General features: G+C 39.5%; 4 protein-coding genes across 5 annotated transcripts in view; 2 read left to right on the top strand and 2 right to left on the bottom strand.

Annotated features, from left to right (window-relative positions):
• The window catches only part of LOC131792482 (beta-1,4-N-acetylgalactosaminyltransferase 3), a 12329-nt gene extending 4165 nt beyond the window's left edge, over positions 1-8164 (top strand). For both annotated transcript variants that reach the window (XM_066170575.1, XM_066170574.1), the window contains exons 3-7: positions 269-361; positions 1161-2480; positions 5129-5648; positions 6052-6196; positions 6488-8164. In XM_066170575.1, the coding sequence (XP_066026672.1) occupies positions 1330-2480; positions 5129-5648; positions 6052-6196; positions 6488-6636 (1965 nt within the window). In that variant the 5' untranslated portion in view covers positions 269-361; positions 1161-1329 and the 3' untranslated portion in view covers positions 6637-8164. The remainder of the gene's footprint in view (positions 1-268; positions 362-1160; positions 2481-5128; positions 5649-6051; positions 6197-6487) is intronic.
• Positions 8165-9016: 852 nt separating this feature from the next.
• On the top strand, positions 9017-12398 carry LOC131792533 (uncharacterized). The gene is made up of 4 exons (XM_066171420.1): positions 9017-9102; positions 10661-10729; positions 11320-11683; positions 12260-12398. Exons 2-3 carry the CDS (start codon positions 10669-10671, stop codon positions 11655-11657), a joined length of 399 nt encoding a protein of 132 aa, XP_066027517.1. The 5' UTR covers positions 9017-9102; positions 10661-10668; the 3' UTR covers positions 11658-11683; positions 12260-12398.
• An 88-nt stretch (positions 12399-12486) lies between these two features.
• LOC131792471 (uridylate-specific endoribonuclease B) lies at positions 12487-17594 on the bottom strand. The gene is made up of 7 exons (XM_059109837.2): positions 16570-17594; positions 15972-16088; positions 15509-15678; positions 14735-14898; positions 14212-14314; positions 13738-13874; positions 12487-13560 (listed from the first exon to the last, which is right to left on the bottom strand). Exons 2-7 carry the CDS (start codon positions 16046-16048, stop codon positions 13339-13341), a joined length of 873 nt encoding a protein of 290 aa, XP_058965820.2. The 5' UTR covers positions 16049-16088; positions 16570-17594; the 3' UTR covers positions 12487-13338.
• Positions 17595-17598: 4 nt separating this feature from the next.
• On the bottom strand, positions 17599-27401 carry LOC131792472 (NACHT domain- and WD repeat-containing protein 1). The gene is given in 12 exon segments (XM_066170573.1): positions 17599-19008; positions 19487-19686; positions 20169-20414; positions 20720-21330; positions 21826-22123; positions 22404-22518; positions 22520-23973; positions 24364-24586; positions 25023-25163; positions 25289-25491; positions 26062-26200; positions 27275-27401. Coding segments are annotated over 11 exon segments (4917 nt in total). The 5' UTR covers positions 26162-26200; positions 27275-27401; the 3' UTR covers positions 17599-17682.
• Between the last annotated feature and the right edge of the window lie 73 nt (positions 27402-27474).

Here is a 27474-nt window from a genome sequence, read left to right as displayed (position 1 = left end):
AAGCCGATAGGAAGCGTAAGGTTAATAGTTAACGATAGACAAGTTAACTTTATCTAATCAACTTCATAAGTCGATTCCTTAACGTACGTGAATCAAATTTTCATAAAACATCCATATTGCCAGACAAAGATTGATGTCATTTGACTCCATTACTGACGTGTTCAGACATGTTAAATCTGCTCAATCGGCATCACGCGACTTGCTCTTCATCCTGTTAACATGTTATTTTAAAGCTAGACACTTAAGTACTTCAATTTTGCCTTTGTAGAACTTTGTATTGATGGAGGAAAACAATTATACTAATGATAATAATGATGATGATGATGCCCGCGAATACAGAACGCTAATCACAGGTCAACAGGTACGTGAAGAAGCGTATCATGTCATGAAGAATTGTATCATCACATTCGTGATCATGTTTATTAGAGTCTCAAATAAGCAAAACACGGGTCGTAGACTTCGACTAAGTGATGACCTTGAGTGACGCTTGAAATTCTCCGCTAGTCACTGACTAATCAGAAGATTAAGCTAAGAGACACCTATTCGGCAAAGTTGTTCACTTAGTTAAGGTGTAGCAAATGGTCAACAAAATAAACAAAAACTCAAACGCAGCTGAAGGAAAAGAATCCCTCTTAAAGAGACAAAGGCTTAACAAATCATCTTAAAAAAACTACTTGTGGAATAAAGAGGATGATTAAAATTCAATTATCATGCGCGAAAAGCTTCGTGAATTTTAAAGAGACACTCGAGCTAGTCAATATCTAGGACTCTGAATGTTGGCCATTCTGAGGACCTAATAAATATCCTTAAAAAACGAGCCTAGAACTTTCACCTTTCCTTCTTGATCATCGTTGTTGAAGTTCCGTTGTTATGGATAACGAAATACTCCGCTTTAAACATTTGGTATCTTTCTGCACTTCTAATATAGACTCATTATATTTTATCGCAAAGTTGTAGGTACTTGGAGAATATTATATGCTAATTATTACAATGTTTGGACAATATTTGGGAGTTGCTGAGGTGATTAGAAATGTAGATGTAGTCACCAATCGAAATAGACTTACTAACAAATCAAAGAAATACCGCCTCAAATACCGTGGCAAACGAACAATTTGATTGTTGACAAATTTTTGCTTTCTTGTTTCTTTTTATCCATCTAGTTCACCTTTGTTTACAAAAGTTTTTTCGAAATCTTGTTGCGGTTCACGTAGTAACCAAGTAATGATAGAGTGTGAAGTGAATGTAACGGATCCGGTTACGTTTCGAAGACATAAAACCAAGCTCGTCTAAGCTTCGTTTCTAAAGCAAGTCAGTAACGAAGGTGCACTGATGGCTCTTTGGCGGATTTTTGGAAGAAGGTTATTCAGCAAACGTCGTCTTACTGTGGGTGCGATTGTGGCAAGTTTACCTTTTATTGGTTATCTAATGCTGCTTTCGCCTTCAAGAAGACTTTCCTATTCATTTTCGGCCAACGAACATAATTTATTATCTACAGCCTCAGCAACGAAACAAATCTGGAATCAGACGATAATGGCCGAAATTCCAACGACAGGAAGCATTAACTTGACAACAGCACCGATGACGGCGGCAGTTACTACTGACAAGGTACAAGTTATGAATGTTGTTTCAAGACCACCAGGACGCCTTGAAGTCCACATGTGGACTGAGATATGTGGAACGACGGTCGAAATGTTAAGGAATTGGCCTCATTTTCCTTACTTTCCCGACGCACGTTCGTACATCTCAGATTTTCATGATGTTCACGCACGTGGTTCTAAAAATAACGGAGAGAGAGTTTTTGGATTCATTCATCCTGCAGTACACGGTGACTATAAGTTTGCCATATCATCAGATGACACATCTGAGTTATGGTTGAGTCAAAATGAGGACCCTGGTTCCAGTGAGATGATTGCACGTGTTTATTCTCCTCGACAGTCGGCGTGGACCGAAGAAGGGGACTACAAAAAATATCCAGAACAAATTTCTAAAGAATTCACTCTCTTCGCTGGGAAGAAATATTACGTCGAGGCTTTAATGAAGCAAGGTTCTGGCGCCGCTCATCTAGCGGTGTATTGGTCCTACAACAATGCGACATTTGAAATAATAACCTCGAAATATTTATCCACGTATCCTTACACTCACGAATCAATGATTCCCGTTCATGCGGGAAAAAGAGACAATACATCGTTGCAAAAAAAATACAGCCTTTACGACTTCAATCGTCTTCCACTCTTAAACCGGCAAGAGTATGTTGACTTATTTCCAAGTTGCTCCTATAATCCCAGTTTTCTGGTCCGCAAGAAGCTGAAGCGGTACGAAGGCGTGTGGAATACAAGACGATCAAACGTTTTTCCCCAAGACAGTACCGACATGTCAAATCGTGGACCAAAACACCAGTGGTCTTTTCCTAATCTGTTGATTGACGGCAATGTAGTCCAATTTGTGGTAGACCGCTTTGTTAACGCATTAAAGTTTGAGAGGTAAGAAGTCGGCCGTATTTTACATTTTCACAAAATAGAAAAATTCGACAATTGCACTTAATATAATTGAAGAAATTTTTGAGAAGTTGAACTTGCGTAAACAATTGTTTTTGAATTTTTTTTTTCACGCGCTTGTTAAGTATCTTTGAAAACAAAAAACTCGGCATGGCGTCTGCTATTTTGTGCCACAAAATACGTTTTGCCGTGGCAATATAGCCATTGGTTTGATTGATTGATTGGAGAAGATGAAATCACACTTAGATGTTAAATGTGATAAACAGCCTCGGGTAAACAAAGTTTAACACAGTAAAACCTTACTGAGCCGTTTTCCCAACTCTCTCTGCATTGTGCCACATCACATATGTGTGTGAATAATATGATAGAATTTCACGTTTTAACTCTTTACGTGACTTAAGTCGACCATTGCCACTTCGATGTTGGTTCGTGTATTTCTTGTTTTTAATATCCGGGAAGCTCGGCGATTCATGTTTCTAGTTTTATATATAAAAAAAACAGCAACAACTAAAACAAAAAACGAAAAAAAAACGAAGCACACTAGATAGATTCCAAATTTTATTCAAGTCACAATTCAAGTCACAATGATTCCTTTTCGTGAAGTAGGATACTTGGGAGCTATGAAAGTAAAAAAGCTGACTAAACGCCGAAGAAGGAATATATTGACCAACTATGAATAATTTTCATAAAGAAATGGGCACATCATTAAGCTTCATTGTAAACTGACATATTTTCTTGCCCTCGCTGTTGCCGATGTGATGTGCTCTCACCCTGATTCATCAAGTGAGTGCTTAAAAAATGAGTGACTCAGATGAATTATGGATGAAGAATGATTTTGTTCCATTCTTTTGTGACCAAAGCGGTCAATTACAAGACTGACATATTTTCACCATTAATCGTAAAATAACTTAACTGTAAAAAAGATGCCTTAACTTTAATAGAAAGAAATTAACCGTTAGCCGTAATATGGCCAAAATATTTACTGTTAGCCGTAAAAGCCATACCCTCACTAAGACCTCAGTGTTGTGTAGGAGAGAATTTAATTTAAAAGCGTAATTTCCAACTTTGTCAACATTCGGGGAACATTTGAGATCTAATTATTGCTGGAAAAGCGGTTTATCCGTTTGATAGTTTTATCTTCCTTTTGATGAACAGCTCCGCAATCATGTGTAGGAAAAAATTCAGGGATCTGTCAAGAAATCTGTCACAGTCAGAGTTTGATTTGGTATGATTTAATGATTTTCATGAATTTTTAAAAATCGTAGACCAGGTCATTATAATTTAAGAACTTTCCACTTTTGTTATAAGTGTGAAACTCAGGGAACTGTGAACACGATCAATGTGTATAGAATGCTTTACTGTTTGAGAGAAAAAGCCATCGGGCGTCAAAAAAAAAATTTATACTTAGTTTGCGATCTTCAGCGGGTTTGCTTGCCTGTCCTGAAATATGCTTTGATTGGTCAGAATACAATTTCAAAAGCCGCTAGAGTTAAATTGAGTGCTTTCTTTTTCTTTTTTTCTCTGTGGATTTAATAACCAACCGCGGCTGATTAAACTTTGATCATACGTTCTCAAACTTACTTAGAATTCAGGAGTGACTATGAAACCTGCATGATTTGGAACTATGATGTTGCTATTGTGCTTAGTTCAAAAAACAGACGTCTGCGGCTATTAAAGAGCATTTCATTTCATATCATTGCATGATATTTCACCAAAAACTCGCTTTTTCATCATGTTTTGTTTGTTCATCTTAAACACTAGATATTTCTGCCTTCAATAGACGAGCATGGTAACGGTGGTTTTGACAAATTAGAGACCTTAGGCAGGACGTGGCATGGGCGGAACAATAGCACGTGCGTTTTAAAACTTTGTACATTTCTTAGCCGTTCTCTACAAAATAACAACGTAAAATCACCAAACTTTGCCTGGTCCGAGAACGGAAAACCCTAAGCAAATTATTTAAGTTTCAATGCATTCAAAACTCAAAGCTACTCCCATAAGTTTTGCTGAAGTTGAAGTGTGGTGCTGTAAGAGACGATAAACACATCCCACCATTCACTAAATTCTGACGAAAAACATAAAATCCCTTTTTAAATCGACTTCTTCCTCGGCGTTAACGTCGTAACTGCTTTAAGCTCTCTAATTATCAGCTTTATTTACGATATTTTCATATATAATAAAGATATTTAAGGAGGGAACCCACCTCGCCAAGGCCATCCTTGGTGGAGCCTTCAGCGGACCCCTTTGGAACCCCAAAGTTCAAATTGACAGTCCTGAAATTTCAGGCTGATGTTTCATCTATGCAAATTTCAGGTTTTACTGAAGAGTCTCAATGGGGTAAACTGATGGCCGTAAAACGGCCAAAAATTTAGCAGTCAGGCGTAAAAATCGACAAGTTTAAACCAATAGTCGCGGAAAAAATCAGCCAAAAAAATATTTGTGGTGAAAACAATGGAATGTGTTTAACCGTTAGCCGTAAAGTGGCCAAATTGATACTGTTACCTGTAAAAGTCATCACCCCAATGAGACCCTATCTATGAATCATTTTAATAAACAAGTTAAGTTATTTAATTACTACTAACAACTAATTTCCATATCTTTACTAAACTATCTTGTCACGTTATGCTTGTCAGGGATTATTACTTGAAGAAAATTCACAAAGTAATTCATAAACCAGACCCCAAGAAAGGTGATCGCTTTTTGTTAAACCTTGAGCTTGGTTCAATGCACAACAACAAATCATATCGGCTATCGGAACACGTGTATCGTACACAGGAGAGTGAAAAATTGTGTCTTCCTGAGGGAATGAAGTGGAATAACAGCGCCATGGTCTACTTCATTCTACCTGTCAAGGATCAAGGCAAATGGGTGCACCATTTCATCAATGAACTCACTGCTGCCAGTTTATTGACAAGAGATACAAACTTTCACGTTATAATCATCGATTTTGAAAGTAAAGACATCGATATGGTCAAAGCTTTTAACACACCTCTTCTGCATAGTAGACATACTATTATTTCACTGACTGGTAAATTCTACAAGACACTTGCTCTAAACAAGGCAGTCGCACAAGTTCCAAATGCTAATGATATAATTTTTCTTTATGATCTACACATTGATGTGCCCCCAGACATCATGGACAGCGTCAGAATGGTAAGTCATTCGTTTGCAATTGGCAGTTATAGCAGTTAAGGAGCTAAAAAGGGGTCTGTGATGCTGGTCTATGTGCAATGCAAGTGCAAGTGCGAGGGAATGTGTGCATTTTCATATAATCTTTTTTCTTAGGTCTGGTACAAAAAGCTGTTAATGAAACTTGGGTCAGAAAAAAAAGCCTGAGAAAGTAAATATTACAATCTGAAAAAAGATGACCACTTTCGAGGCAAAATATGTAGAAGAAGAGATTGTCTCACTGAGAGGATAAAACCGAGCTCAGCAACAGTGATATAAACTTGAGAAGCAAGAGAAACATTACGGTTTTGCTTCCCTTGAAAGTCTGGCAGCCTTATTTTTGGTAATTGTTATATTTTACATTTATTATCTCTTCTATTTTCCTTAGAACACCATAGCCGGAAAACTAGCTTATTTTCCTATTGTTGGCCGTCTTGATTGCCAAAGTTCTTCTGTAGACCATAAAGGATTTTGGCAACTAGATGGGTATGGACTTCTTGCTATTTATAAATCAGACTGGGAAAAGTTTGGAGGTGGGTAGTAACTTTAGTTTTTATTGTTATAAACGCGAAAAGACCGTTCTCCTAATGGTACACGACCAAAAAATCAAAAATTGATCATATTAAAAAATAAGATTCAAAAATAAAATCAAAAAATCTATACATCAAAAACTAAAAATTTCAGGCCATCGTACCTAATATTCCTGGGAACATGACTTCCTTGTCGTGTTCATGATTGAAGACTTTTAAAAATATGATTTGGAATGTACTAGTCATGTGTAGTCCGAAATCACACAACGGAGAATTATACTATTTTATCCTCAGGTATGAATGCCGAAGAGTACAAATTCAAATGGGGCGGGGAAGACTGGGACCTACTTGATCGTGTATTAATGTTGCCCATAGAAGTGGAAAGGTTGAGACAGCCAGGTCTCTATCATCATTATCACACCAAGACCAAGATGTGGAGTTAGACAGCGCCTTGTGGCCAAAAAAATCAGGAACCTTGATCAAGCTGTGACAAAGGTGAAGGGTTTGGAACCAAAGATTCAATGAACAAAAACATTCGCTTCCCAAACGTTTTAGAACGCCGTCCATTTCCTTGCATTTCCTACGCAAAACATCGATGTTAAATCACCAAAGGAATACCGATAGAAAATCATTCACATTTTTGTTTGTAACTCAACTTTGGATTTATCTGTTGATGCGGTCTGGCGGCCTCAGAGATGGAAAACAAATCAAGTCATACGCAAAATTCGATTTTTGCTAGAAAATGGAAATCTCGTAGTCATTTAAGGGGATCTTATGGCTTAGTATATTGCTCTATTTTTTGTTCTAGATCTGAAAATACCTAAAGCGATGTAAAGTATATTACAATTTTAAGCATTGGTAGGATACGGTTCGGTTGTTCAAATTGGTAGGACTCGACTTTGAAGGAATAAAACAGAATAATGCAAGAGACATGTCGTATTTCTCTAATAAAAATAATAAGAAAGAACTTGATGTGAATCAATCGAACTTTAACTATTATTTTTAAATCATTTTGACGCACAAACATGAGCCACATATACAAAAGTCGGACCAATGTCAGTATGTGAGCAACTGCGCACCTACCCCTCCCCTGACCCAATGACAGTCCACTAATAAAATGTTAAGGTCAATGTCAGGTTAAGGGAGGGGTAGGTGTGCTGTTGCTGAGTTGTTTTGGGGATAGAACCATGTCCCCCTCTAATCAGATGCGTTACTATCAACTCAAAGGAGACGTGTTGTTAGTTGAGCACTTCTTACGTGTTCATAGGCATGTAAAAGGCTCGCACTGGGAACTTAGAGGCTCTTGCGGGGAACTAAGAAAGAGAAAAAGAGAGGGAGAGAAGGAAAACAATCAATAAGCACTCGCAATAGCAAAAGTATCGGTTGCATCCCATAACACCCTTAATCATTAGTGCAGGGTTCCATCAGAAAAAAATTTTTCTTAGGCTCATTGAACTGCTTGAGATGATAACGTAACTTGGCCACTGTTAAGAGCTTGAAGGCTGACTTTTCGGGCGCTAGTCCTTCCTCAGAGCGAATGAATACCGTGGTCACGGTATCAACGAGCGCTTTTCATTCAACCAATTTATTATTGTTTTCTCGTGACCATATTCCCACCAATAGCGCAGCTCCATTTTCTGCATATAAACACACACACACACAACCTACAATTCCTTCAATCGCTCTAAAGAAGGGCTAACGCTTGAAACGTCAGTTTTCAAACTCTTAACTGTGGACAATTTACGTTATCAACTTAGTTGATAATACCAAATTACACTGTTATACTATTCCGCAGACGCAGCACTAAAGTTTCTTTGGAAACCACTCCCATAACGATTTATGTGATTTCAATAATAACCTCGTCTATGTAAATAATTGTAGAACTGAGTGCTCAGCTAATTATCTAAGTAAACAAGGCTACAAGTGTCTAAACGCGACCTAAAAATAATGTTTCTCTTAGAGTTCCTTACTTCGAATGTAATGAGGCGTCATCTATTTTATCACTGATGCGAAATTAAAGATATCTGAAAGAAAGTAGCGCTTCAACACCATTTCCCAAGGGGATGATTTTTCTTCCGAACGATAATTGCTTGATAATTAAGGTCTTATCAACTGAGTTGATGATGTCAATTTGCCACCGTAAAGAGTTTCAAAGCTCTGTCAAGGGGCTAACGCTCGAAACCTCAGCTTTCAAACTCTTTTTGGTGCCCAATTTATACTATCAACTTACGTGATAAAATCAAAATCATCTTGTTATACTTCCTCACCGACGCAGCACGACACTTTCTTTAGAATTTGCAATAATTCCTTGAGTTTTGCAGATCGCAGAATAGCGGTTGAATGCCCACATAAGAAGGATCTGGACTGTTGTCGCTTCAGGCTAAGTGCGGCGGAACGGATCACAGAGATAATGTGGTGAAGTTAATGTCCAAAAATCATAATGTTAAAGAGCCCACCTCCGGACCAGTGAAAAAAAAAAAGTCATCGCCTTTTAAAAGTTGTTTCCTTACGCTCACTGACAAAATTCCACACAATTTCAAAGCGAAGTGATGAGCCTTCATTATCAAATGCACAGCCGTTTAGGCGCCACCGTGATTCTTTGTTCAGGGATCGTTGCTGACCCATAGAGGTCCTTTCTTCTGTAACTTACGTCCGCCCAAAATGAAACCCGCCATGTCTTATCTCCAGTAATCAGGCAATCGTAACAATGGCATCAACTCTCTTACCAATGAGAGAGCCTAGCTTTATCGCAATGAATGAACCACTTGTTTTCAGCCTGTTATAAGATGCATCTCACAGCAAATTTTCTATGCATTTCAACTACCCCTCGCAGAAGGCACAAACCTGCTGAAGTTGAAGTGTTTTAATCTAATCCAAGATTTGTCGCTGATTGCTCTCCACTAGATAAGGTAAGATACGATGTTAGGCTCATAAGCTCTTTAACCAACGTGACCTTGCCGGTTGAATTTTTATTTCAAGCAGCGAGGATGTAATTTGTAGATTGGCCTCTGTATCCAAAGCTGACCTTTCAAGCGTAAGCCCTTTCTCAGGGTTAGCCCTTCGTCAGAGCGAGAGATTTACGTTATCAACCCAGTTGATAATACCAAATTACCTTGTTATACTCTTTCAACGACGCAGTACTACAGTTTCTTTAGAAACTTACCGCCTTTAGCGATGAGGAGTAGTTCTCTTCACTTGACTCTCTGCAGACTCGACCATGTGAGAAGGAATAATAACTATGTGGTTTTTTTTTCCAAGTTTATCGAACGATGTGAAAATTTTCTGGCATCAAATGGATCGATTCGTTCTAACTCTCTTTTCTCAAAACAACCGGTTCAAAAAAGCAGCTATCATAAAGCTTTAATTTCTAAAACGAGGAAGAGCAGACGTTTCCCGCCGTTTTTCACCCGCTTGAAGTTCTATGATTTATGCAGATAGCTATTAATATGAATAGGAGCAAGTCGGGCATCAGAGAGTCTCGAGATGTAAAAAAAATAATAACAAAAATCGAATTTCCTTATACTTTTCATGAGTTTCGCAAGAAAAATTAACGGGTTTTGAAGACTTAGTTGTTTATCCAAGATTTTGACAATCAGCAAACGTTTCCCGCCGTTTTTCACCCGCTTGAAGTTCTATGATTTATGCAGATAGCTATTTATATGAATAGAAGCAAGTCGGGCATCAGAGAGTCTCGAGATGTAAAAAAAAAAATAACAAAAATCGAAATTCCTTTTCGTGAGTTTTATAAGAAAAATTGACGAGTTTTGAAAACTTAATTCTTTATCCAAGATCTTGACAATCAACAATTTGAAAACAACTGTATATTTATGGTTAACATATGCACGCGGGAGAGTATCAATTGCATTTTTACAGGTATGATAAATTTTGGTGCCAAACATTTGTAAATTACAATTTCCCATAAATTATAGATTTGTTGGTAAAATGCGATTCTTGGAATTTTACTCAAACTCTTGTTTCAATAACCAACAAGAACTCAATCCACAGCCTAAAACTACCAAATTCATTATTATTTAAGTCGTAAATCTGCATATGAAATTATCTTCGCGCGCATACGCTTTAGGCCCGACTCAGACTTCTAGCAATGGCTTCTTGATTGTAATGGGCTGCTTCGCACGATTGATTACATCTTACTTTTCATTTCAAGGGGCTAAAATACTCGTTAACTCGCCAAGTTCTCCATTTTAGCCGCAAAATACACCACGATGCCCGACAAAGTGATAAAAAATTAAGAACTTAGTCTTGAACACCCTGTCTCCAAACCTAACTTTAGATTAACTAAACTGATTCATAACTTAATGAAGTCTTTGATAACAAAGACCTGTGCTGTTTGATGGTAGCTTAAAAAAAAAAAGAAAAGTCTTCTTATCATTTAATAAATACACCACTATTACTTGTTACTGCAGTATACCGTTATTCCTTAACTCTTTCGTCTTTCAATGAACACAGGATTGAAGATGTCTGTAAAAATAATTGTGTTATTTGCCGTCATCTACGTGGTCAACTGTCGCGTGCCATGTAAGTATGATTTCGATATTCTAAAAGAGCGAGACGAGGTATGAAATTAGTAAATTGGTGGTGACTTATAAAGTGGAATATTCCGCGACTCTTCGCTCAAAGGAGCACCTTCCGTATACGGCTAAAGGGATAACATTATTGAAAGGTAGAGATTTCACAACCTGAGATACAGAAAAAATAATTAGAATACCGTTTTTTAAGTACCTAATTGAGTCAAAGGTTTATTCATGATCAGTTAACTGGGGGGGAGGGGGGGGAATAGAGTTTAGAGGGCTCAGTGTTTATCATCTAAAAGTTGATTTTGTCTTTTCTTTGGTTTTGCAAGACGCTTTAGAAATGTGGTGTGGTACTACTCGTAATTAAAAAGGATGTCCTTTTTTGTGGAAAATATGTCAAAGGTTAACCTTTCAACTAAGATGACTCCTTTACGAGTAAGGGTTTGTAACTCAAGGCGAAATATCCCCGCACGAATTTTTTAGGAGAGTTTTAACCTGGAAATGGGTGGGGTGGTGTTCTAGCTAGGCTGGACATGGTTACATAAATCCTCTTTTCTGTTAAGAAATAGTAAGATTTCTTTTGTACATTCATAGCAAATCCGCTGAAACGCATGTTTGCTGGCGTGGATAAGCGAGCACCATCATGTGCCTATGATTGCGTTCCCATCTGTTATGATGACGGTTATGGAAGCTACAACCGTCGATCCGGTTCCTGCAGCAAATCTGGTTACAGCTGCTGTGAATGGGTTGTACATGGCAAAAGGGAGATTAAGGAGGAAAAGCGAGCACCATCATGTGCCTATGATTGCGTTCCCATCTGTTATGATGACGGTTATGGAAGCTACAACCGTCGATCCGGTTCCTGCAGCAAATCTGGTTACAGCTGCTGTGAATGGGTTGTGCATGGCAAAAGAGATGCTACTTTGGAGTAACTGGATGTGTTTCTCCGCTGGTAGAGGTTAGCATTTCATTCATCTCTCATTTCACATCAATCGAAAACATACGCATCATGCGTCAGTTTTCTCTGTTTGCTCGTCTTTTGACTGAGTTGGAAAAAACGTGTGGTGAAGTTTCAAGACAAATTTTAATCTTTCCAGAACTTTTAGCGGAATGAAAGACTTGGCAGAATCACGCAAAGTAAACGCGATCAGCGCGTTTGAACGCGTTCGCACCTTCCTCTCGTTTGTTTTTACCGAAGCTGACAGGCTAATTATGACTCACACTTCCGAAATACTGACCCTCCACCACAATTGCCTTAGAGTATACGTAACACAGTAAATGGTTTGAACACGGGGGTAACATGTAATAGTGTAGTTTGATCGTCCGGGTGAGTGTAGTCCTGAGAAGGACTGTTGTCGGTAATGGCGACAACAGTTACCCCCTGTCGGGAACTACCTGGAAACTTTCTCCTGAAAGTACCTATACATTACCGAAAGTGAAGTGAAAGAAGTTGAAAAAGTTCATCAGCTGCAAAGAATCTTGAAATTAATAACTTGAATTTTGATGATACGGTTTTCTCCCGTTTTGTTCTCAGGCTTGCCATATAATGACGGCTGATCCTGCACAGCAGCACCAACCTGACGGAGATTTTGTAGCTTGCAGCTTAATGTCTTTCATAGAAACGTCTGTATCTAAACTTTAGAGCAAGTGTTCAATAAAATAGGGCAAATGGATCGCTGTGTCTGTAAATTCTTGCGAGTTACTGGTTTCTTCAGTTGTATATTGTTGTTAAAGCTTTTATTACCTGACAACCAAAAGATAGAGTTTTATTCTAAGTATCAAAGATCAAAGTTCGATGAAAACTATCCGTGAGGACTTCGAAAGTGATCCTTGTGTTGGAGATGGAAAGAAAAATCACAGAAATTTAAGCACATGTGCTCAGCTATTGTTCTCTTTTCTGATCAAAAGAAATGGTGGACTAGTTCATTGTTCATAATCATGATATTCTAATTTCTGAGCTGCATGGCTCTCAAACATTCAAAAGTACAACACCCACTTCTCCCCACCCCGACATAAAATGTCAATTTCTTAAGACATGCTAACACCAACAAAGATGAAAAAAATTAAATATTGAAGTCAATCTATGAAAAATACCTGAAGCGAAAAAACCTCAATTTATCAAGACGAAGTTTGTTCTAATTTTGCAAACGGTTAGGTCGGTAAAGTTCCTTGACCTATTACAAGGAAACGAAACGAATGAAAATTACTCCATTATGCTCCGAACATCATCGCATGGCACTGTGGGATTAAGGAAATGTTTATGATAACACGATATAGCGAACGACGAGCGCAAACGACTACACAGAGGGGAGGGGAGAGGAGAGAGGGCAAACTGTCAAAATCAACCACAGATTTCCGTTCATGAGCATACCTCTAACAATACCAGCAGCGTCGCACTTTATTTTTCTACCGCAATGTTGCTCTTGAGGACCAACTCATGCAAATTTTATCGGTTGCATAATTACTCGATGTGAATGATTTATGTTACTAGAATGATGGATAACATTTGCTTAATTTGACACTTAAATGACATTTATTTTTATTCACATTCTTTTCTTGCCATGGAAAATGACTGACTAAGACGCTACCAGGGTACCCACTGATGCATTTTTCTCAAACTGTTGGGTATGCTGTGAGGATGTTCCTTTTATTATAGAACTTAATAGTTTTAAAACTTAGCTGTTTCCCGTTAAGTTTACACGAGCAGTTAGTTCCCTCGAAGAAGCAAGCTGTATACAAAGCCATCTCAAAATCAGGACTGGTGCCCACGAAAAAGCTGCTGCCTGGAGGCTTCCTTTTCCCCCTCCATTGGAACCTCGCTCTTACTAAGGCCGGCTGAAAACAAAAGTAGGAAACAAAAATCTGATTGGCTAGCTTCAATGTTCGAATTTAAACTGGGAAGACTGGGTCGAGTGCATTAAGTCAAGGCTTACTGATAAATTAAAACAAGCGAGTGAAATTCAACAAATAAAGAAAGTTTTGTTTCAAATATAACTAAAGTAAGGAACTTACCTCAACAGAAACATCTTTGGAAATAAGAGGAGGGTGATATGTCAATCTTCCTAATGTCCGCTCCGTAAGAAACTGGAACCAGTTGTGGAAGCCTTTGGTGATCTTAGTATTACTGCCTCTACTATACCCCAGTTCTCCTATTTAAAGAAGAACACGGAAAAGTGAATAACCATAAATGTATTTTTGGTAATATTTTGAGGATTTGTATGGATATCTACAAGGTGGTGATACTCCTAAAGAATAGAGTTGAGACCCACAGACTTTACTTTAAAATCTTATTATCTACATATGATGAACAACAATGGATAAAGCTTGGAAAAAATGCCATCAGAGCAAGTTCTACTGCGTCTGAAGTCAAAGGAATGCCCTTAAGAGATAATAATGAGTTTGGTTCCGCAAATTATCTTTACAGCGCATCTTTAAATCTTGTTACTGTCAAGAACACCACACTAGAAGGCTAAGATTGATACATACCAACAAACGTGTGTTCAAAACCAGAAGATTTTAGGCCCCGTCCTCTCTTAGAGTATTTTTCGAACCACATTTCCTTCAGGACGGGCTTAAATTGATCAATACACTGAAAAAATGTAAAGATTAAAAAATGATTCTTGCATTGTGAGCAAACATGTTATGATGAAAACAGAACTAGCACGACGCGTGCAACTTACGCGCGGCGGACATTTCCAAATTTGAAAGACATGATGTTTGCACGATAACTTCGTGCGCAAAGTAACAGTGCTTACAGATGGAAAGTCGCCTTTCGAGGATTTTGCGTAAAGTTTAGTTCTACGGTGTTACCGTATTAGTAGTGGTTTTTGGCCAAATTTATTTCACGACGATTTCTTTTGTAACCACTTACGAACATCAACCAGCGTTATGTGCCATGTAAAATGTAAAATTTCCTCTCCCGTACTAGTTTTCATCACCGACTCCTACTGCTCGTAATTTTAAAACCTAGATAAATCTGAATAAAAGAGACAGCCAGTTTCTCCCAAACCTTCATAGAAACTTTTCCTTTTTTTCTTAGATAGTCGAAAACAATCTGTATTGGTCCTCTATTGGTCTTGATGATGGCGTCGATAAAAGCATCTTCCTCTTGTTGTTTGGTAACAGATGGCTTCTCGTGAAGATTTTCGTCTGCTTCGTAGTTGTCTAACAAAGCTTTGGAATACACAAATCAAACAAAACCATTTGACTTCCTTCAAAAAGATACTCACTTTGTCTGAAGGGTAAAGGGTGGTTCTCCGGCGCGTAAAACACGCGCACCAACCCATTCCCCCTTCCTCCCCTCCCCCCGCAAAACAAAAAATAAATAAATAAGAGAGAGAGAGAGAGAAGATGACAAAAAGTAACTGTCGTAACTAGTTATACTGGATATTAGTGGTGTGCCCCCAACTACCGTTAGCTCGTCAAGAACCTTTCTAAAGTAACCCTTTCCTGCACCCAAGCTACAATTAACTTTCAAAATTCCGTCGGAAGGTACGCCTGTAAGAAATGTAAGATATCGTGAGAAAATGGTCAGACCTGCATCTTAGACATCATCTTTTCTCCCTTTTTCTTGGGGAGGGGTTCTCTTTCCGTTGTTTACACTTCTCTTAGACTGTTTTTGCGAGAAGGTCAGCGGAAATCATCTACCTACAGTCAGGGTATTGACCTACCCGTCCTGAATTGGAAAATAATCATTCGGAAATCAGATGTACAACACCTTTCTCCCTATTACACATGCTCTCAGTAAAAGCTAAAATTAAAGAATGAAGCGCTGAAAACTCACCTTGAAATTTAACAAAAACATCCGTGTGTACTTTTGCCTTTCCTTGTTTTGTTAAAGTGATTAAAGGTTTTGCCTTTCTTCCAGAATACAGAACTATTTCTTGACCGATTTTCAGATTGCTTCCGGCTGAATTCCAGATGTTTTGACACAGATTGTCGAAATCAGTTCGGCTGGGGACGAATTAAATTTGGTTTTATATAGGAGTTTATAAAATGCTCTAAAAAATGTACTTACGACTAGCGAGTATTTATTAGCCTCGTTTCTGCTGCGTCATTCAGTGCCTATATGCATGATGACAAGAAGCTAAGACAACCGATTGTACGCGAACAGTGAAAACGCGAATAGAGAACACTGTAGCACAGGTGACCATCCGTGTACCTGACGTAGCAAACCTCTTAACAATCGATTGAAAACCAGCAAAGCTTTTTTTGAATTGAAAAGAATCAGATGTGACTGGAATTACCTGTTAAAACTCGAGGATCCTTGGGTGAGACTTATCACCAGAACACAATTCAGCAAAAGAAGACTTGAGCGATGCATTTTCCCCGGGATAAAAACAAAATCCAATGTTGAGCAACTACTGCACAGCGTGAAGGAAAATGGCTGATAAATATCATGAAGAATAATGCAAATCTCTCAAGGTTTTCAGTCAGATATAACTTTATGTCAGCAAAGTAAAGAAGGAATACGCAGATTTCCTTTGTTCCCTCCATCTGCTATTAACCTTGCTGAAGAGCGTGTTGCGCCATTCTGTCAAATCACAAGGTTATTTGCTTTGCGAGAGTAGCTTAAAATTGAAACACATTTACTCAGCAAGCTATCAGCGCTTCATTTCATCAACAAAACACTAAATTGTATTGAAATAGCTGCAACATCTAACTTTGCTCTCGAACGAATTTGCCACAGCATCGCTCGTATTATGCATCGCACACTCAGCACATGTCAGTCTGACTCAGACATTTGTAAATATTACTACTTCCACGCATTTATAATTTTTTTAAGTTGATTTTCTGAAAGTGCTTTCTGTACTTAGTAAGATCTTTGGCACTCATGTATGTTACCTTAATAGCTGCACACTCTTACACAGGCGCAGACAGCTTGTTAGAAGTAATTTCTCTAACACTCGTTGTTTGTTTGGTTGATTCTTCTTTAATTTCTTTTCTTCTCAAGTTATCACAACGGGGACTAACTCCTATCTGACAGGGAAAACTAAAGTCTGCGCTTATGAAGGTGACACTGCGGATGACATTTCTAAGCCGTCAATCTTCTTGTGTCGTCATCGTACCATCTCAACAAGCGAATCACGCTTGACTACGTATTACAGTTCCCACATACTGAGTATGCACCTTCGAGTTGTTTACGCAATTACAAAATCAATTTCGACCTTAATTTTCATACCTTTACGGTTGAGATCGGCCAGAACAGAAACGAGATCGATAATATAAAAATCACAAATAACCTTGGTTCCGAGTATTATTTATGCCTGAAAGGGTATCTTAAGAGAAAATCACCTTTAAAGATTGTTACATAACAACATCTTGGTCACAAGAGTTAAAGAAGAAAGGCGTTCACAAGTACCGCCCCCCAAATTGCTTTTGGTTGCGAAACATGAGGGGTATCTCCTGTTTACACCTTAAATTCCCTCTGGGAACAAGAAGGTGTCAAACGCAATCTGTTATCAGGGAGATTTACTCTCCCTGGACTAACAAATCAACTCAATTAAGAACATGGCTTATCACGAGTTCCACGTCAACCTCACGATCACAACGAGGAAAACGTGAATAAACTCACTAGGAGAACGGGGCCAAACTCAACCTTTAAGATAAAACCACCAAGGAGTAAGAAGTAATCAACCTGCCTTTTTTTATAATTTGCATTAATTGACTTAAAATAATATAATATTTCCATTCCTTTTTTTTCGACACCAATACAAGGAAACCCTTACGATATTGTAGATTAACTATAATTGTAATTTTATCATTTGACACTGTATGAAAGGGACTTCCAATGCTTGGTTTTATTTATTACTTTAAGACTTGTGCGCCTGTTAGACTTTGGCTGTTTCAGTGTGCGAGTTAAAAAATAAATTTGTTGTATGTTGTATTTCATAGTTACTTTCAGTGTCACTACGAAACTTTGTATTCCAGAGCTACATTCTGGCTTGTTTTGTTAAATCACATGAGGGCGCAATGTCGGCAGCAATTGGTGTTTCCGCAGAAGGAACAACGAGCTTCCTCGTAAGGTGTTGCTTTTGTAGCAGAGCTTTCCTCGTCGAGTGTATCGCAAACATTGTGTGTCAGCATTGCTGAACTTTCTTCGATAACCTCTTTACTGAGCTGGAGCTTCAAAATAGAGACCGTACCAGACTGCGTGGCCAGCATCACTGAGTAACCACCATCAACTGGATGAAGGACAAAGTATTTCACTTGCGACTGAAAATCGAAAGAGTTGATCATTTTTCCACTGACAATGTTCCAAAGTTTTATGGTACCATCTCGAGAGCTTGATACCATCATGTCTCGTGGAAGAATCTTGAGGTGCATCACAGCATGGATGTGTCCGATGAAGCTTCTCGCGCGGTCCCCCGTCTTTAAGTTCCATAATAAAAGCTGCTCTTTTCCTTCGTGGGAGCCAGCAACTGCAAATAGATTGTCTTCGGTGATTGCTATACATTTGATAGAGGCGTTATGACCTTCTAAAGTATGCAAGCAGTCTCCGTTTTGAATTCTCCAAACCTTGAGTTTGAAGTCCTCGGAGCCTGATACGATGTTCCTGTTGTCAGTCGTTGATGCCAGGCAGCCGACAGGTCCAGTATGTCCCTCAAAGGACCTCTCGCAATTCATTGTTTTCAAGTTCCACAAACGGACAGTTTTATCTTTGGATCCTGAGATGGCATAATCTTCTCCACTCAAAAGAGATACACATAGCACAGCGTCTGAATGGCCAGCAAGTTGCCCTGCATGGCCTTCACTAATTTGGGTGAGACCTACAGTGTTGTCACTCGATGCTGACACAACAAAGCTATCATCTTTGGATACTTTTATCGATACCACACTGCCCTGGTGAACTTTAAACGTTTTCTCGACCTGCAGAGTGCTGCAGTTCCAAATGGTGATCTTTCCATTGTGCATGCCAGTTACCACTCGGGTGGAGTTGTGCAATGCGAAGATGCATGCAATTGAACCAGAGACACTCTTGATACACCTGGCGCTAGAGATATCCCAAAGCTTTAAAGAGTCATTCTTTGAGCCAGAGAGCCCCCAATGCCCGTCTGTTGTAATGGCAACACATTCAGGCAGATTAGCACGATGAAGGATGCGATCACCAGCTGTGGAAATGTCACACGCATGCTCATTTCCTGCGGCATACCAAAGTTTGACGTTTTTGTCATTTGATCCGGAAATTATTGTTTTGCAATCCGTTGTTATGGAAACGCAGGATATCCAAGATGAGTGCCCAATCAGTGTCTGTTGGCATTCACCTGTGGCTGGATTCCAGACCTTGAGAGAGACAAAGAAAAACGTATCACACTTTACTAAGACATGATCTGTTTATGCATTGTACATGTGAGTTCTTAATGTACGAGACCGTTGGCTTGCTGAGTTGACAGGGGACAATTCTAAGAGCTGAATAAGGAAAACCAGCGAATACCCAAGAGCAGCGCGAGATAAGCCTAAACAAAATTAGATATCGTTCACGGCTTTTAATTTAGCTTTATTAAGTTATATTTAAGTCTGTTTGCAGCGACTCTGCTTCCAAGAGTAACATAGACAGCAGTGGCAACTGATACATAGGAATCCTGCAAATGCCTCTTGTTTTATGAAAAGAAAGAAAAAATCTAGACACTGGACAACACAACACTTATCACAACTCTTATTCAAAGTCCAAAGGAGGAGCAGCTTAAACTCTCTCCATGATGCAGCTTGTGAGGTGGAAAACCTCCAATCTCTCAATGGATGGTGAAACAGTCCCACTCACTTTTAACGTGTCATCCTTAGAAGCAGATACAATAAAACTGTCATCCGAGGCAACTGCCACACGCCAGATAGCGTTTGAGTGACCTTTCAGAGTGACACAACATTGCAAAGTGACTAGGTCCCAGATCTTCAGTGACTCATCCTTTGATCCAGATACAATTCGCCGGCCATCCTTCATACAAGCAAGACATTTCACCAAGCCTGCGATTGGATAGTAAAGCTTTAGGCGTAGTACAATAAGTTCACTTTGGGAGGCCGCTACTCTTTAATTTATGCATACTGCTCGAGTGACATTAAGGCAAGAGTGCAGAAAATCAAATGTTCACAACGGGTTTTGATGTAGATGACCGAGAGCCTAGGTTTCTCTCTACCATCTTCATTGACGACACGATGAAAGTTGTCCAACTACCCTAAGGACAACATTGTTTCTGTCTTTGGCCTACTTTTTGCCTCATTGGCCACAGGAGTTTTGCCTACGAGATGATCATTTCCAATTGGGCTGCCCAAGTCGTACAAGTCAAAGAGGAGAGACGATGAGAAAACTTGATCTATCGATCCTCTAGGCTCAAAGTTGGACACAAGGCTAACAACCGGGTTCTGGAATAGGCCCTTGTTACTGAACTGGAGTTTCATTTGTACAACCCTTCATGCCACTAACTACTATGAGTTTTTCTTCAACTTACCTGAATGGCCTTTAAAGGTAGCACAACTCTTCGTCTTTAGATGCCAGGCTTTGACAGTTTTGTCTTCCGAGCCAGATATGACGCTTTCTCCATCACATGTTAACACCAGGCAGAGAACAGAGCTCATATGACCGTCATACACAGCCTGGCATTCTCCAGAGCTGAGCGACCACACCCTTAGCGTGCTATCATTGGAGCCAGTGATGATTTCATCATTCGGTGATATAGCGATAGCGTTGATTGGTCCTAAATAGAAAAAAAAAACAAAAACAAAGCAAACAACTCGAATCGTGTTCCTTATTCGAGGCCAGTTCACGTCTGATCTTCCATGAACCGTAGGGAAATAAATATTGAAAAATAAAACGACACATTTTATACCGAGAAACTCATCAACATTAATGCATGGCTTATTAATCACTGGGCACAGGAATAACAGCGACGAGGCAAACCTGTTATAAATGTCACGAACTCAAGTTAAGAATATATTTCCTAATTAATTATAGGTAGATGCAAATTTTGTTGGTATCTAATTTCTACTTTGTTCTACTTACCTTCATGGCCGCTTAGGGTTTTCTCCTTCGTTCCAGAGAATGTCTTCCACACTCGAACAATCCCATCATCTCCGCCCGTAACAACATAAGCCCCGTCGAAACCAGTCGCTAAACACGTGACTACCCCTTCATTGTGAAACCGCTGTACAGCTTCCCCCGAATCGATGTCCCATACTCCTATGCTCGCGATGGCAGAGCCAATGACGTACTTATCATCTAAGGATAAAACAAGGCAACTTGGCCCTTTGTCTGCCATTTTTAGTGTGTGAAGGCAATCCAGATTACTGCTGTTCCACACATTGATGAGCGAATCCTCGCCTGAAGTGACAATAAATTTATCGTCCCTTGTAACGGTGATTTCGTTTACTCTTTGCTCGTGCCCGCGCAAATTGGTTTTTAGCGGTCCACCGGCTGAGATTAGGCAGGCGCATTGGGGAATAAAGAGAGGAGACCGCTGTACATCACACCAGCAGTAACATTGCGTAATAAGATCGGCGATGCGAGGAAATTGTTCTCTGAAGGTGAGGAGTCTTCCTAGAAGCTGAGTCGCCAGGCAATCCACATCCTGCTTGATGTTGCTCCATGCCAAGATGAGCGTGTCATGAACAAACCTTAACATGATAATAAAAACTAAGTTAGGATGGTTTTCATCTAACTGTTAAAACTTCAATCGGGTTCAAATCTTCGTTTAAGAAGTGTTGAAGTAAGCAAGTGATTCATACGCCGCACAACTCATTCCTCCTCTCCCCCTCAGGAATGTTTCTCCCCGTTTTTGTTATTAAGTAACTTTTCATCAGATTTTTTAGCCGAATCCAATCACTTAATTGGTGTAATTTTGATAAACGCATTTTACTTCAACATATCAAACAGCCTGTACATACAGAACCATGACAAAACTGACGGACCATCCTCAAGGAACCCGACTTTTAACATTCCAATGACTAACAACTCCTTACGTGACTTGGATAACTCCTTCTGCTCAGGTTATTAAAATGTCAGTCTACAGTGGACTACAGTGGATGCAGACATGAAAGATTCATCTCCTCTTAATAACTTTCCATTATTAGTACTTGTGAGCATAATAAATTTCAAGCAATTATTCCCACCTTACATCCAGGTCAGGCCTCACTTCCAAAGCAACGACGTAATCCTCTAAGACCTCACTCAGAGACTGACCACGCACTTTTCCGTAGATCCACTCAAAATTGAACAACACTTCACTGGCCAATCTGTCACTGAGACCAGAGTAAATGAGATGAATTGGCATTTCGCTCAGCTTCCTCAAGTTAAACACACTCTTACTAAACATGAGAGGCTGACTGGAGACTTGTCTGTCTGCGTCAGGCAGTGTTTTCTTTCTGTGCGTCAGGGTGATGCGCTTCTTACGGCCTCCGCCCCATCTTCCTGAAAAAGAAAGGGAAATAGTTGAAGCGAATGCATGGTTTAAGTCTTCATGCTGTGCAATCGTTTGTTTAGATGAAGATAACTTATTCCTCATTCCTTGACAGAAGTCCGTGCTCATTCAGGAGGACGAAGTAAAGTTCATCTCAATTGTTTGTCACCTTCTTTGTTTTGATCCCAAGCACTGGCTAGTACAATTACATTTAATTAGAATCTAGGCTTTTTTTCTTACATTTGACTGATTTACGTGACCTTGGATAATTAAGTTTCACCGAAATCATACCTTCAAAATACTCTGCGAGTAATAAATGTCTGGCCTGCTTCTCGTCGGGTTTTGACAAGTAATGGCTCTGTGCAGCCTCCCAGAACTGTCGATGGTACCAGGCGATAACAGTTTTTTCCATCTGCCTGTCGCTCTGTCAAGAATTCTTCGATGTCATGACGTATACGTGCCCACAATAGGTTCGGCAAGCGGACAACACCTTCAACAGGAGGATCCCAATACTGATAAACGTCGTCTATGACGTCATCGTCCAGTGACAACACATCTTCTAGCTCGTTTGCAGTGATACCATTTCTACCAGCTGTAATGTAACTAAGGGCGCGCGAAGTGAGTGTCTTGCCGTGTTTTCGTTCCAGGCGTTGGAACAGAAGTTGAATGGCTTGGCGAACATCACCTCCAAGATCCAGCCCAGTGACATCTGTATAAGAATCCCATCTTGATGCCTCTGTGAATATCAGCTTAAGAAACAAAGGTTGAGGGCATTTGGCGAAACTTGATAAGACCAACTCGAATTGTTCCTGTGTCAAGGTTCTCCCAATTCCTTGGAGCCAGGCTTCTAAAATCTCCTTGCCCATTTCGATGGTGAGGAATGGGACTTCAATGTAACATCTCTCTATGGGAAGACTTCGGTGCAGATTTGATAGAATTTGGTGATAATTTGGTAGTACCGAAATTACAATCTTGATAAACTGTGGGCACTTTTTGGGGAGCCAGTTCATTAAATGAGCATTGTTTGTTGCAGACAACTGGTCTATCGAATCCAAGATAAGAACCAATGGCTTAGCAGCACTGACAGGCAAACGAGTGACAAGACCGTGAAAAAATCGTACTAATTGAGAAAAATCTTCTAAAATATCGCCCTTTGGTGCCTCTAAACTGTATACTTCACATATTTGGAGGCATATACTTGTTATTGTGAATCGAATCGATGAACTGTCAGGGGAAGTACCGAGAAAACGGAAAACACATACGGTGCCATCACCGAGCCACTGCCTCGCCGACTTAGCGACAACAGCCATAATGGACGTTTTACCAGAGCCTGACGAACCATAAATTACCAAAGGCTCGATCTTTTCAAAGTCTTTCAATGACGTTCGTATCTTCTGAAGAACATCCTCCCGACCTCTAAATGCTTCGCACTTGTCTTGGCAAAACCAAGCATGATGCAGAACCTCTTTGTACAAGCTGGACTCCATCGCTTTTTCTCTTACCGCATTTTGTAAGCTCTTATTGATCAATCTCTGAACATCTGATTCAAACTTGTGACAGAAATTGTTTAGGTATTGTTCGTGCATTCTGTCTGAAACATTTATTCCCCCGTTGCTCCAAGGAATTTCAAAGCGGGTGATGTTGTTCTCCCCAAGCCTCTGAAGCAAACGGTCACGTTTCAATTTGATCAAGAGGTCTTGTGCTTCGAGGTCATGTTCCCCTTCGGAAACGTCGGTATACTTTCGGGAATTCTGGTCGGTAAGATTTACTTGGATATCCGAGATGTGGCGTATGTAGCAAAGAGTTTGGTCGTCAGGGCTTGAAGAACCAAGAATACCATGTTCAATTTCTTTCTCGGTCACTAAAATATGATGGTAAAGATTACATCATTAGAAACTAGAGTTTAACGGGACTCGCTGTCTTTTGAAACCGAAAAAAATCAAAACCGAAACTTTATCTTGTAGGTTTTGTTGGCTTTAAATTCTATTTTGGCGCATACACTTTCAATGAAATTTGAAAGCTCCAAAACATTAATTTGGCTCGCTCTGTTGCATTACTCTACTTTTAATGCGGTTTGTTTTGGATAACTACAATTTCAATTGGTGACAAATCCAAGTTGGCGTTCATCTTAAAATGTCACGCACAAACAGCACTATAAAATGGCCCGCGGTATATGCCCAATCTTCTGATATCAGTGGTGGCCACATGTTATTTATAAAAAGTGAGATGTCTGTATATGATGCGTCCGCACCTGAGCTGAAATACTTGTGAGCTTGTTGCAATGTAATTTTCCTCCTTTCTGTGGCGATCCTTGCTGTCCATTTGAAAATTCTCTGAAACGACTGGAAGATCTTCCACCACTGGTCCCTCTCCTGCCTGTTCAGCTCCTCATTCGCCTCACTTAAGTCAGTGTAGTGAGGAAAATGATAAGTGATCGGCTGAAGGACGTATTCTGCTGGGATGGCGTTTGTGTCCTGTAAGTCAAAAGGTAGGAATTGTTCACTCCTTATAAAAAAATTTTTTTAAAAAATACAAAAAAGTGTACGGCAATGTTTGTCAATCTTAAAAAACTCAAGGATAGCATTTGCCTTTACTAATCCTTGTTCATGTCCGCTATTTTTAACCATCCTTATCCCAATGAAGGATCCATATGGAGGGTTCATACCCTCCCTATCCCCCTGGGTATTTTTACGACTTGTCTGAAACCAAAATTCTTCCAACTACAGGACTGCATTGGACCCCTTAAAAAATGAATGGATTCACCCTAACGTCCTTTTTAGTCTCAGTGTTCTCTTCCTTGACAGATAATTGTTTCCGGGTTAAACCTTTAAAGGGAACGTGCCTCAGCTCTTACAAGTGATGGACATGGAGTTCAGAGAATTCATATAAATGAGCTCAAAGTCATTTTACCTTCCAGAACCATTCCAGAAGTAAATCAATATGTTCAGGCTGGTCGTAAGTTTCTCGAGCCACTTCTAGCAGGACCTCAAACTCAGTTGCTTTGATTTTGTGAGGAAATGGTCGATAGCCATATTTATCGCCTAAAAGACACTGAATTGAATTCATTTGTAGAATTATCCCGTAAAAAAAAACAATGGAACCTTTACACTAAATGTAAACCTATGATAACACGATATCAACATAACTCTTTGGTTCTTTCAAAATTGTAAACTTACCACAAAATTTGGCCCAGGCGTGAGTCTTTGACACTTCTTGATCTCCTGCATGCACAGCTCGTTGGTTTTGTGGTCAGCGGTAGCCTCATCTCGCACGCCCCACCTCATGTCCACCACTTGAAATTCTAATCCTCGTTGCTGACAGAAAGTCCGCAGGCTCGGATACACATCCCTTATGAGGCGATTTCTCTCTTCCGTGGTATCTGAAGATAAACATTAATTATGAGCCGAGTCAGGAGGAAAGTTTTTATCCATATTCAATAGGAACCTTGAACATTTCAATCAGTCATTCTGAATATTTTACACTGAATGTCTGCTTCCGTGGGAAACAGTTAGTTTTGGTTTCCTGAGACTCGAAAGTAAAACAAAACTGACCGTTTCCCGAGGGACCATTATATATGAATATCCGGAAAACAAGCTAAACATGAGTGCTTAGGATGGTATTTCATTTCTCTCCCCTCCCCGTTAGGGAAGGAAGTAGGGAAGAAAGAGAATGTGTGACTGCGATCGACCTGGACTGTAAGAGAACCAGGGAACAAGAAGTTCAAAGAAGAGAGCTTTAAAAGTATCACGCCACAATCACACCACCCTCTTCAAACACGTCCCGATCACGTGCAAAACCTGGCCATATTTGTACCCTGAGCGGGATACATCTTTATTTGAGCAGGGTCACGTGATAGCTGATTTAGAACAGGGAAAACTGCAGGTGTAAAAAAACTCTCTATGACTTGTTCATAATGTTTCAAGCTCCTATATTTAATCAAAAGGATTACCTGTGAAGGTCGAGCTTGTAAATATTCGGACTATGTTGGATTCCTTTCGCGGTAGATTCGTGACATCTCCAGCGAGAATTCGTCTGATGTTGTCCGCCATGTTTATCTCAGATCTACTAGAGGGGAATTGGCATCCAGGCTATAGGCAAAAGGTTCACTTGACAAACATATTCAGAGCGTGAAATTAATTTTTTTTTCCGGTAGCCACTTGGCTCCTAAATTCTTTAAAGTGGTAGCCAAGTGGAAAAAAGTTGGTCGCCATTTTCAAAGACAAACAAAACCTTTTTTTAAGCCGTCGGCGTTCTAGATAGACCCTCCAAAATTAAACTTGGGAAAAGATCTTTAACGTGCTACAAAGTGGACACTAGGATGGACGATATACAACGTTAAAGCTCACCTAAATCCAAGATGGCGTCTAGTTATTGATCGAGATGCATGTGTTGCGTTTTGGAAACAAACTTAATGAGGAAGTTCGCCGCGGATTTATCTTTGCAAATCTTTTTAATTCACTATATCTCTTGGTAAGGTTATGATGAAACATTCTAGTCGCCAATTTGGCGACTAATTTCCAGGATTTGGTCGCCAAAGTGAAAAATTTAGTCGCATTGGCGCCTGTGTTAGGCGCAATTTCACGCCCTGATATTGGAAGCAAACCTGTGAAACACAATTGACGTAAATTTGAAAAAAAAATTACATTTTGGCTATTTTCGACCTAAGAACGAACAAACAGCCTGTACATTTGAAATTCAATAAGAAGAAAATATTAATGATTTATAACCTTGTGCTTAAAACTCTAAGCAGCTTAAAAAACAATCAGAGACCGATCGAAACCAGCATTGTTGTCCTAATCGTTAATTGAGTAAATCTCTAGTTTTCCTTTCTCAAATTTCTGTAATCAGTTACCTCCACTTTGTCTCATTAGGAGGTTACTTTGCTATGTAATAGCAGAGGCTACTCAGGTCATGAGAGATAATTTGCGATTTCAAACGATTACCCAAACAACCGAAAGAAGTCTTATGTCTGAAGAACTTCTTAGTTTCTTCCCTATTAAGAGATGTAATGACCGGATTTTCGATGAGAGTGAAAAACCGAAAGAACGTTGTTTAAATCGAGGCTCGCTCCGTAAATTGAGTTTACTATCCCTGGAAATGTTCTTAGGTTATCAAATCGATCTTAGTTATAGATAATACTTCCGTAATGCAAAAATTCTCACCTGCCCTTCAAAAATGGCGTTTCAGTCTTGATTTACGGTTAAATAACCGGGCTTTATCAGCAGTTTGAAGGCATTATTTTAAACAATCACTATAAACTTACTCTATGAACAGTATGCAAATTGTTCGTAAAAGTTAGTGCAATACTTTGCATAACAAAAAACCTGAAAACCTATTTGCATGTACGTAACGGAAACTTCTG

The sequence above is a fragment of the Pocillopora verrucosa genome, chromosome 8 (genome assembly GCF_036669915.1).
Source record: "Pocillopora verrucosa isolate sample1 chromosome 8, ASM3666991v2, whole genome shotgun sequence".
Lineage (NCBI taxonomy): Eukaryota > Metazoa > Cnidaria > Anthozoa > Scleractinia > Pocilloporidae > Pocillopora > Pocillopora verrucosa.
The sequence above is the reverse complement of the archived record's forward strand: the minus strand, read 5'-3'. Positions and strand labels throughout refer to the sequence as shown.

Coding starts and splice junctions, on each gene's coding strand:
- LOC131792533 (XM_066171420.1), top strand. CDS start 10,669: ATGTCTGTAAAAATAATTGTGTTATTTGCCGTCATCTACGTGGTCAAC. Junction 10,730..11,319: donor GGTCAACTGTCGCGTGCCAT/GTAAGTATGATT, acceptor GTACATTCATAG/CAAATCCGCTGAAACGCATG.
- LOC131792471 (XM_059109837.2), bottom strand. CDS start 16,048: ATGCATCGCTCAAGTCTTCTTTTGCTGAATTGTGTTCTGGTGATAAGT. Junction 14,899..15,508: donor TGTTTTTGTTAAATTTCAAG/GTGAGTTTTCAG, acceptor TGTATTCCAAAG/CTTTGTTAGACAACTACGAA. Junction 14,315..14,734: donor AAGGAAAAGTTTCTATGAAG/GTTTGGGAGAAA, acceptor ACATTTTTTCAG/TGTATTGATCAATTTAAGCC.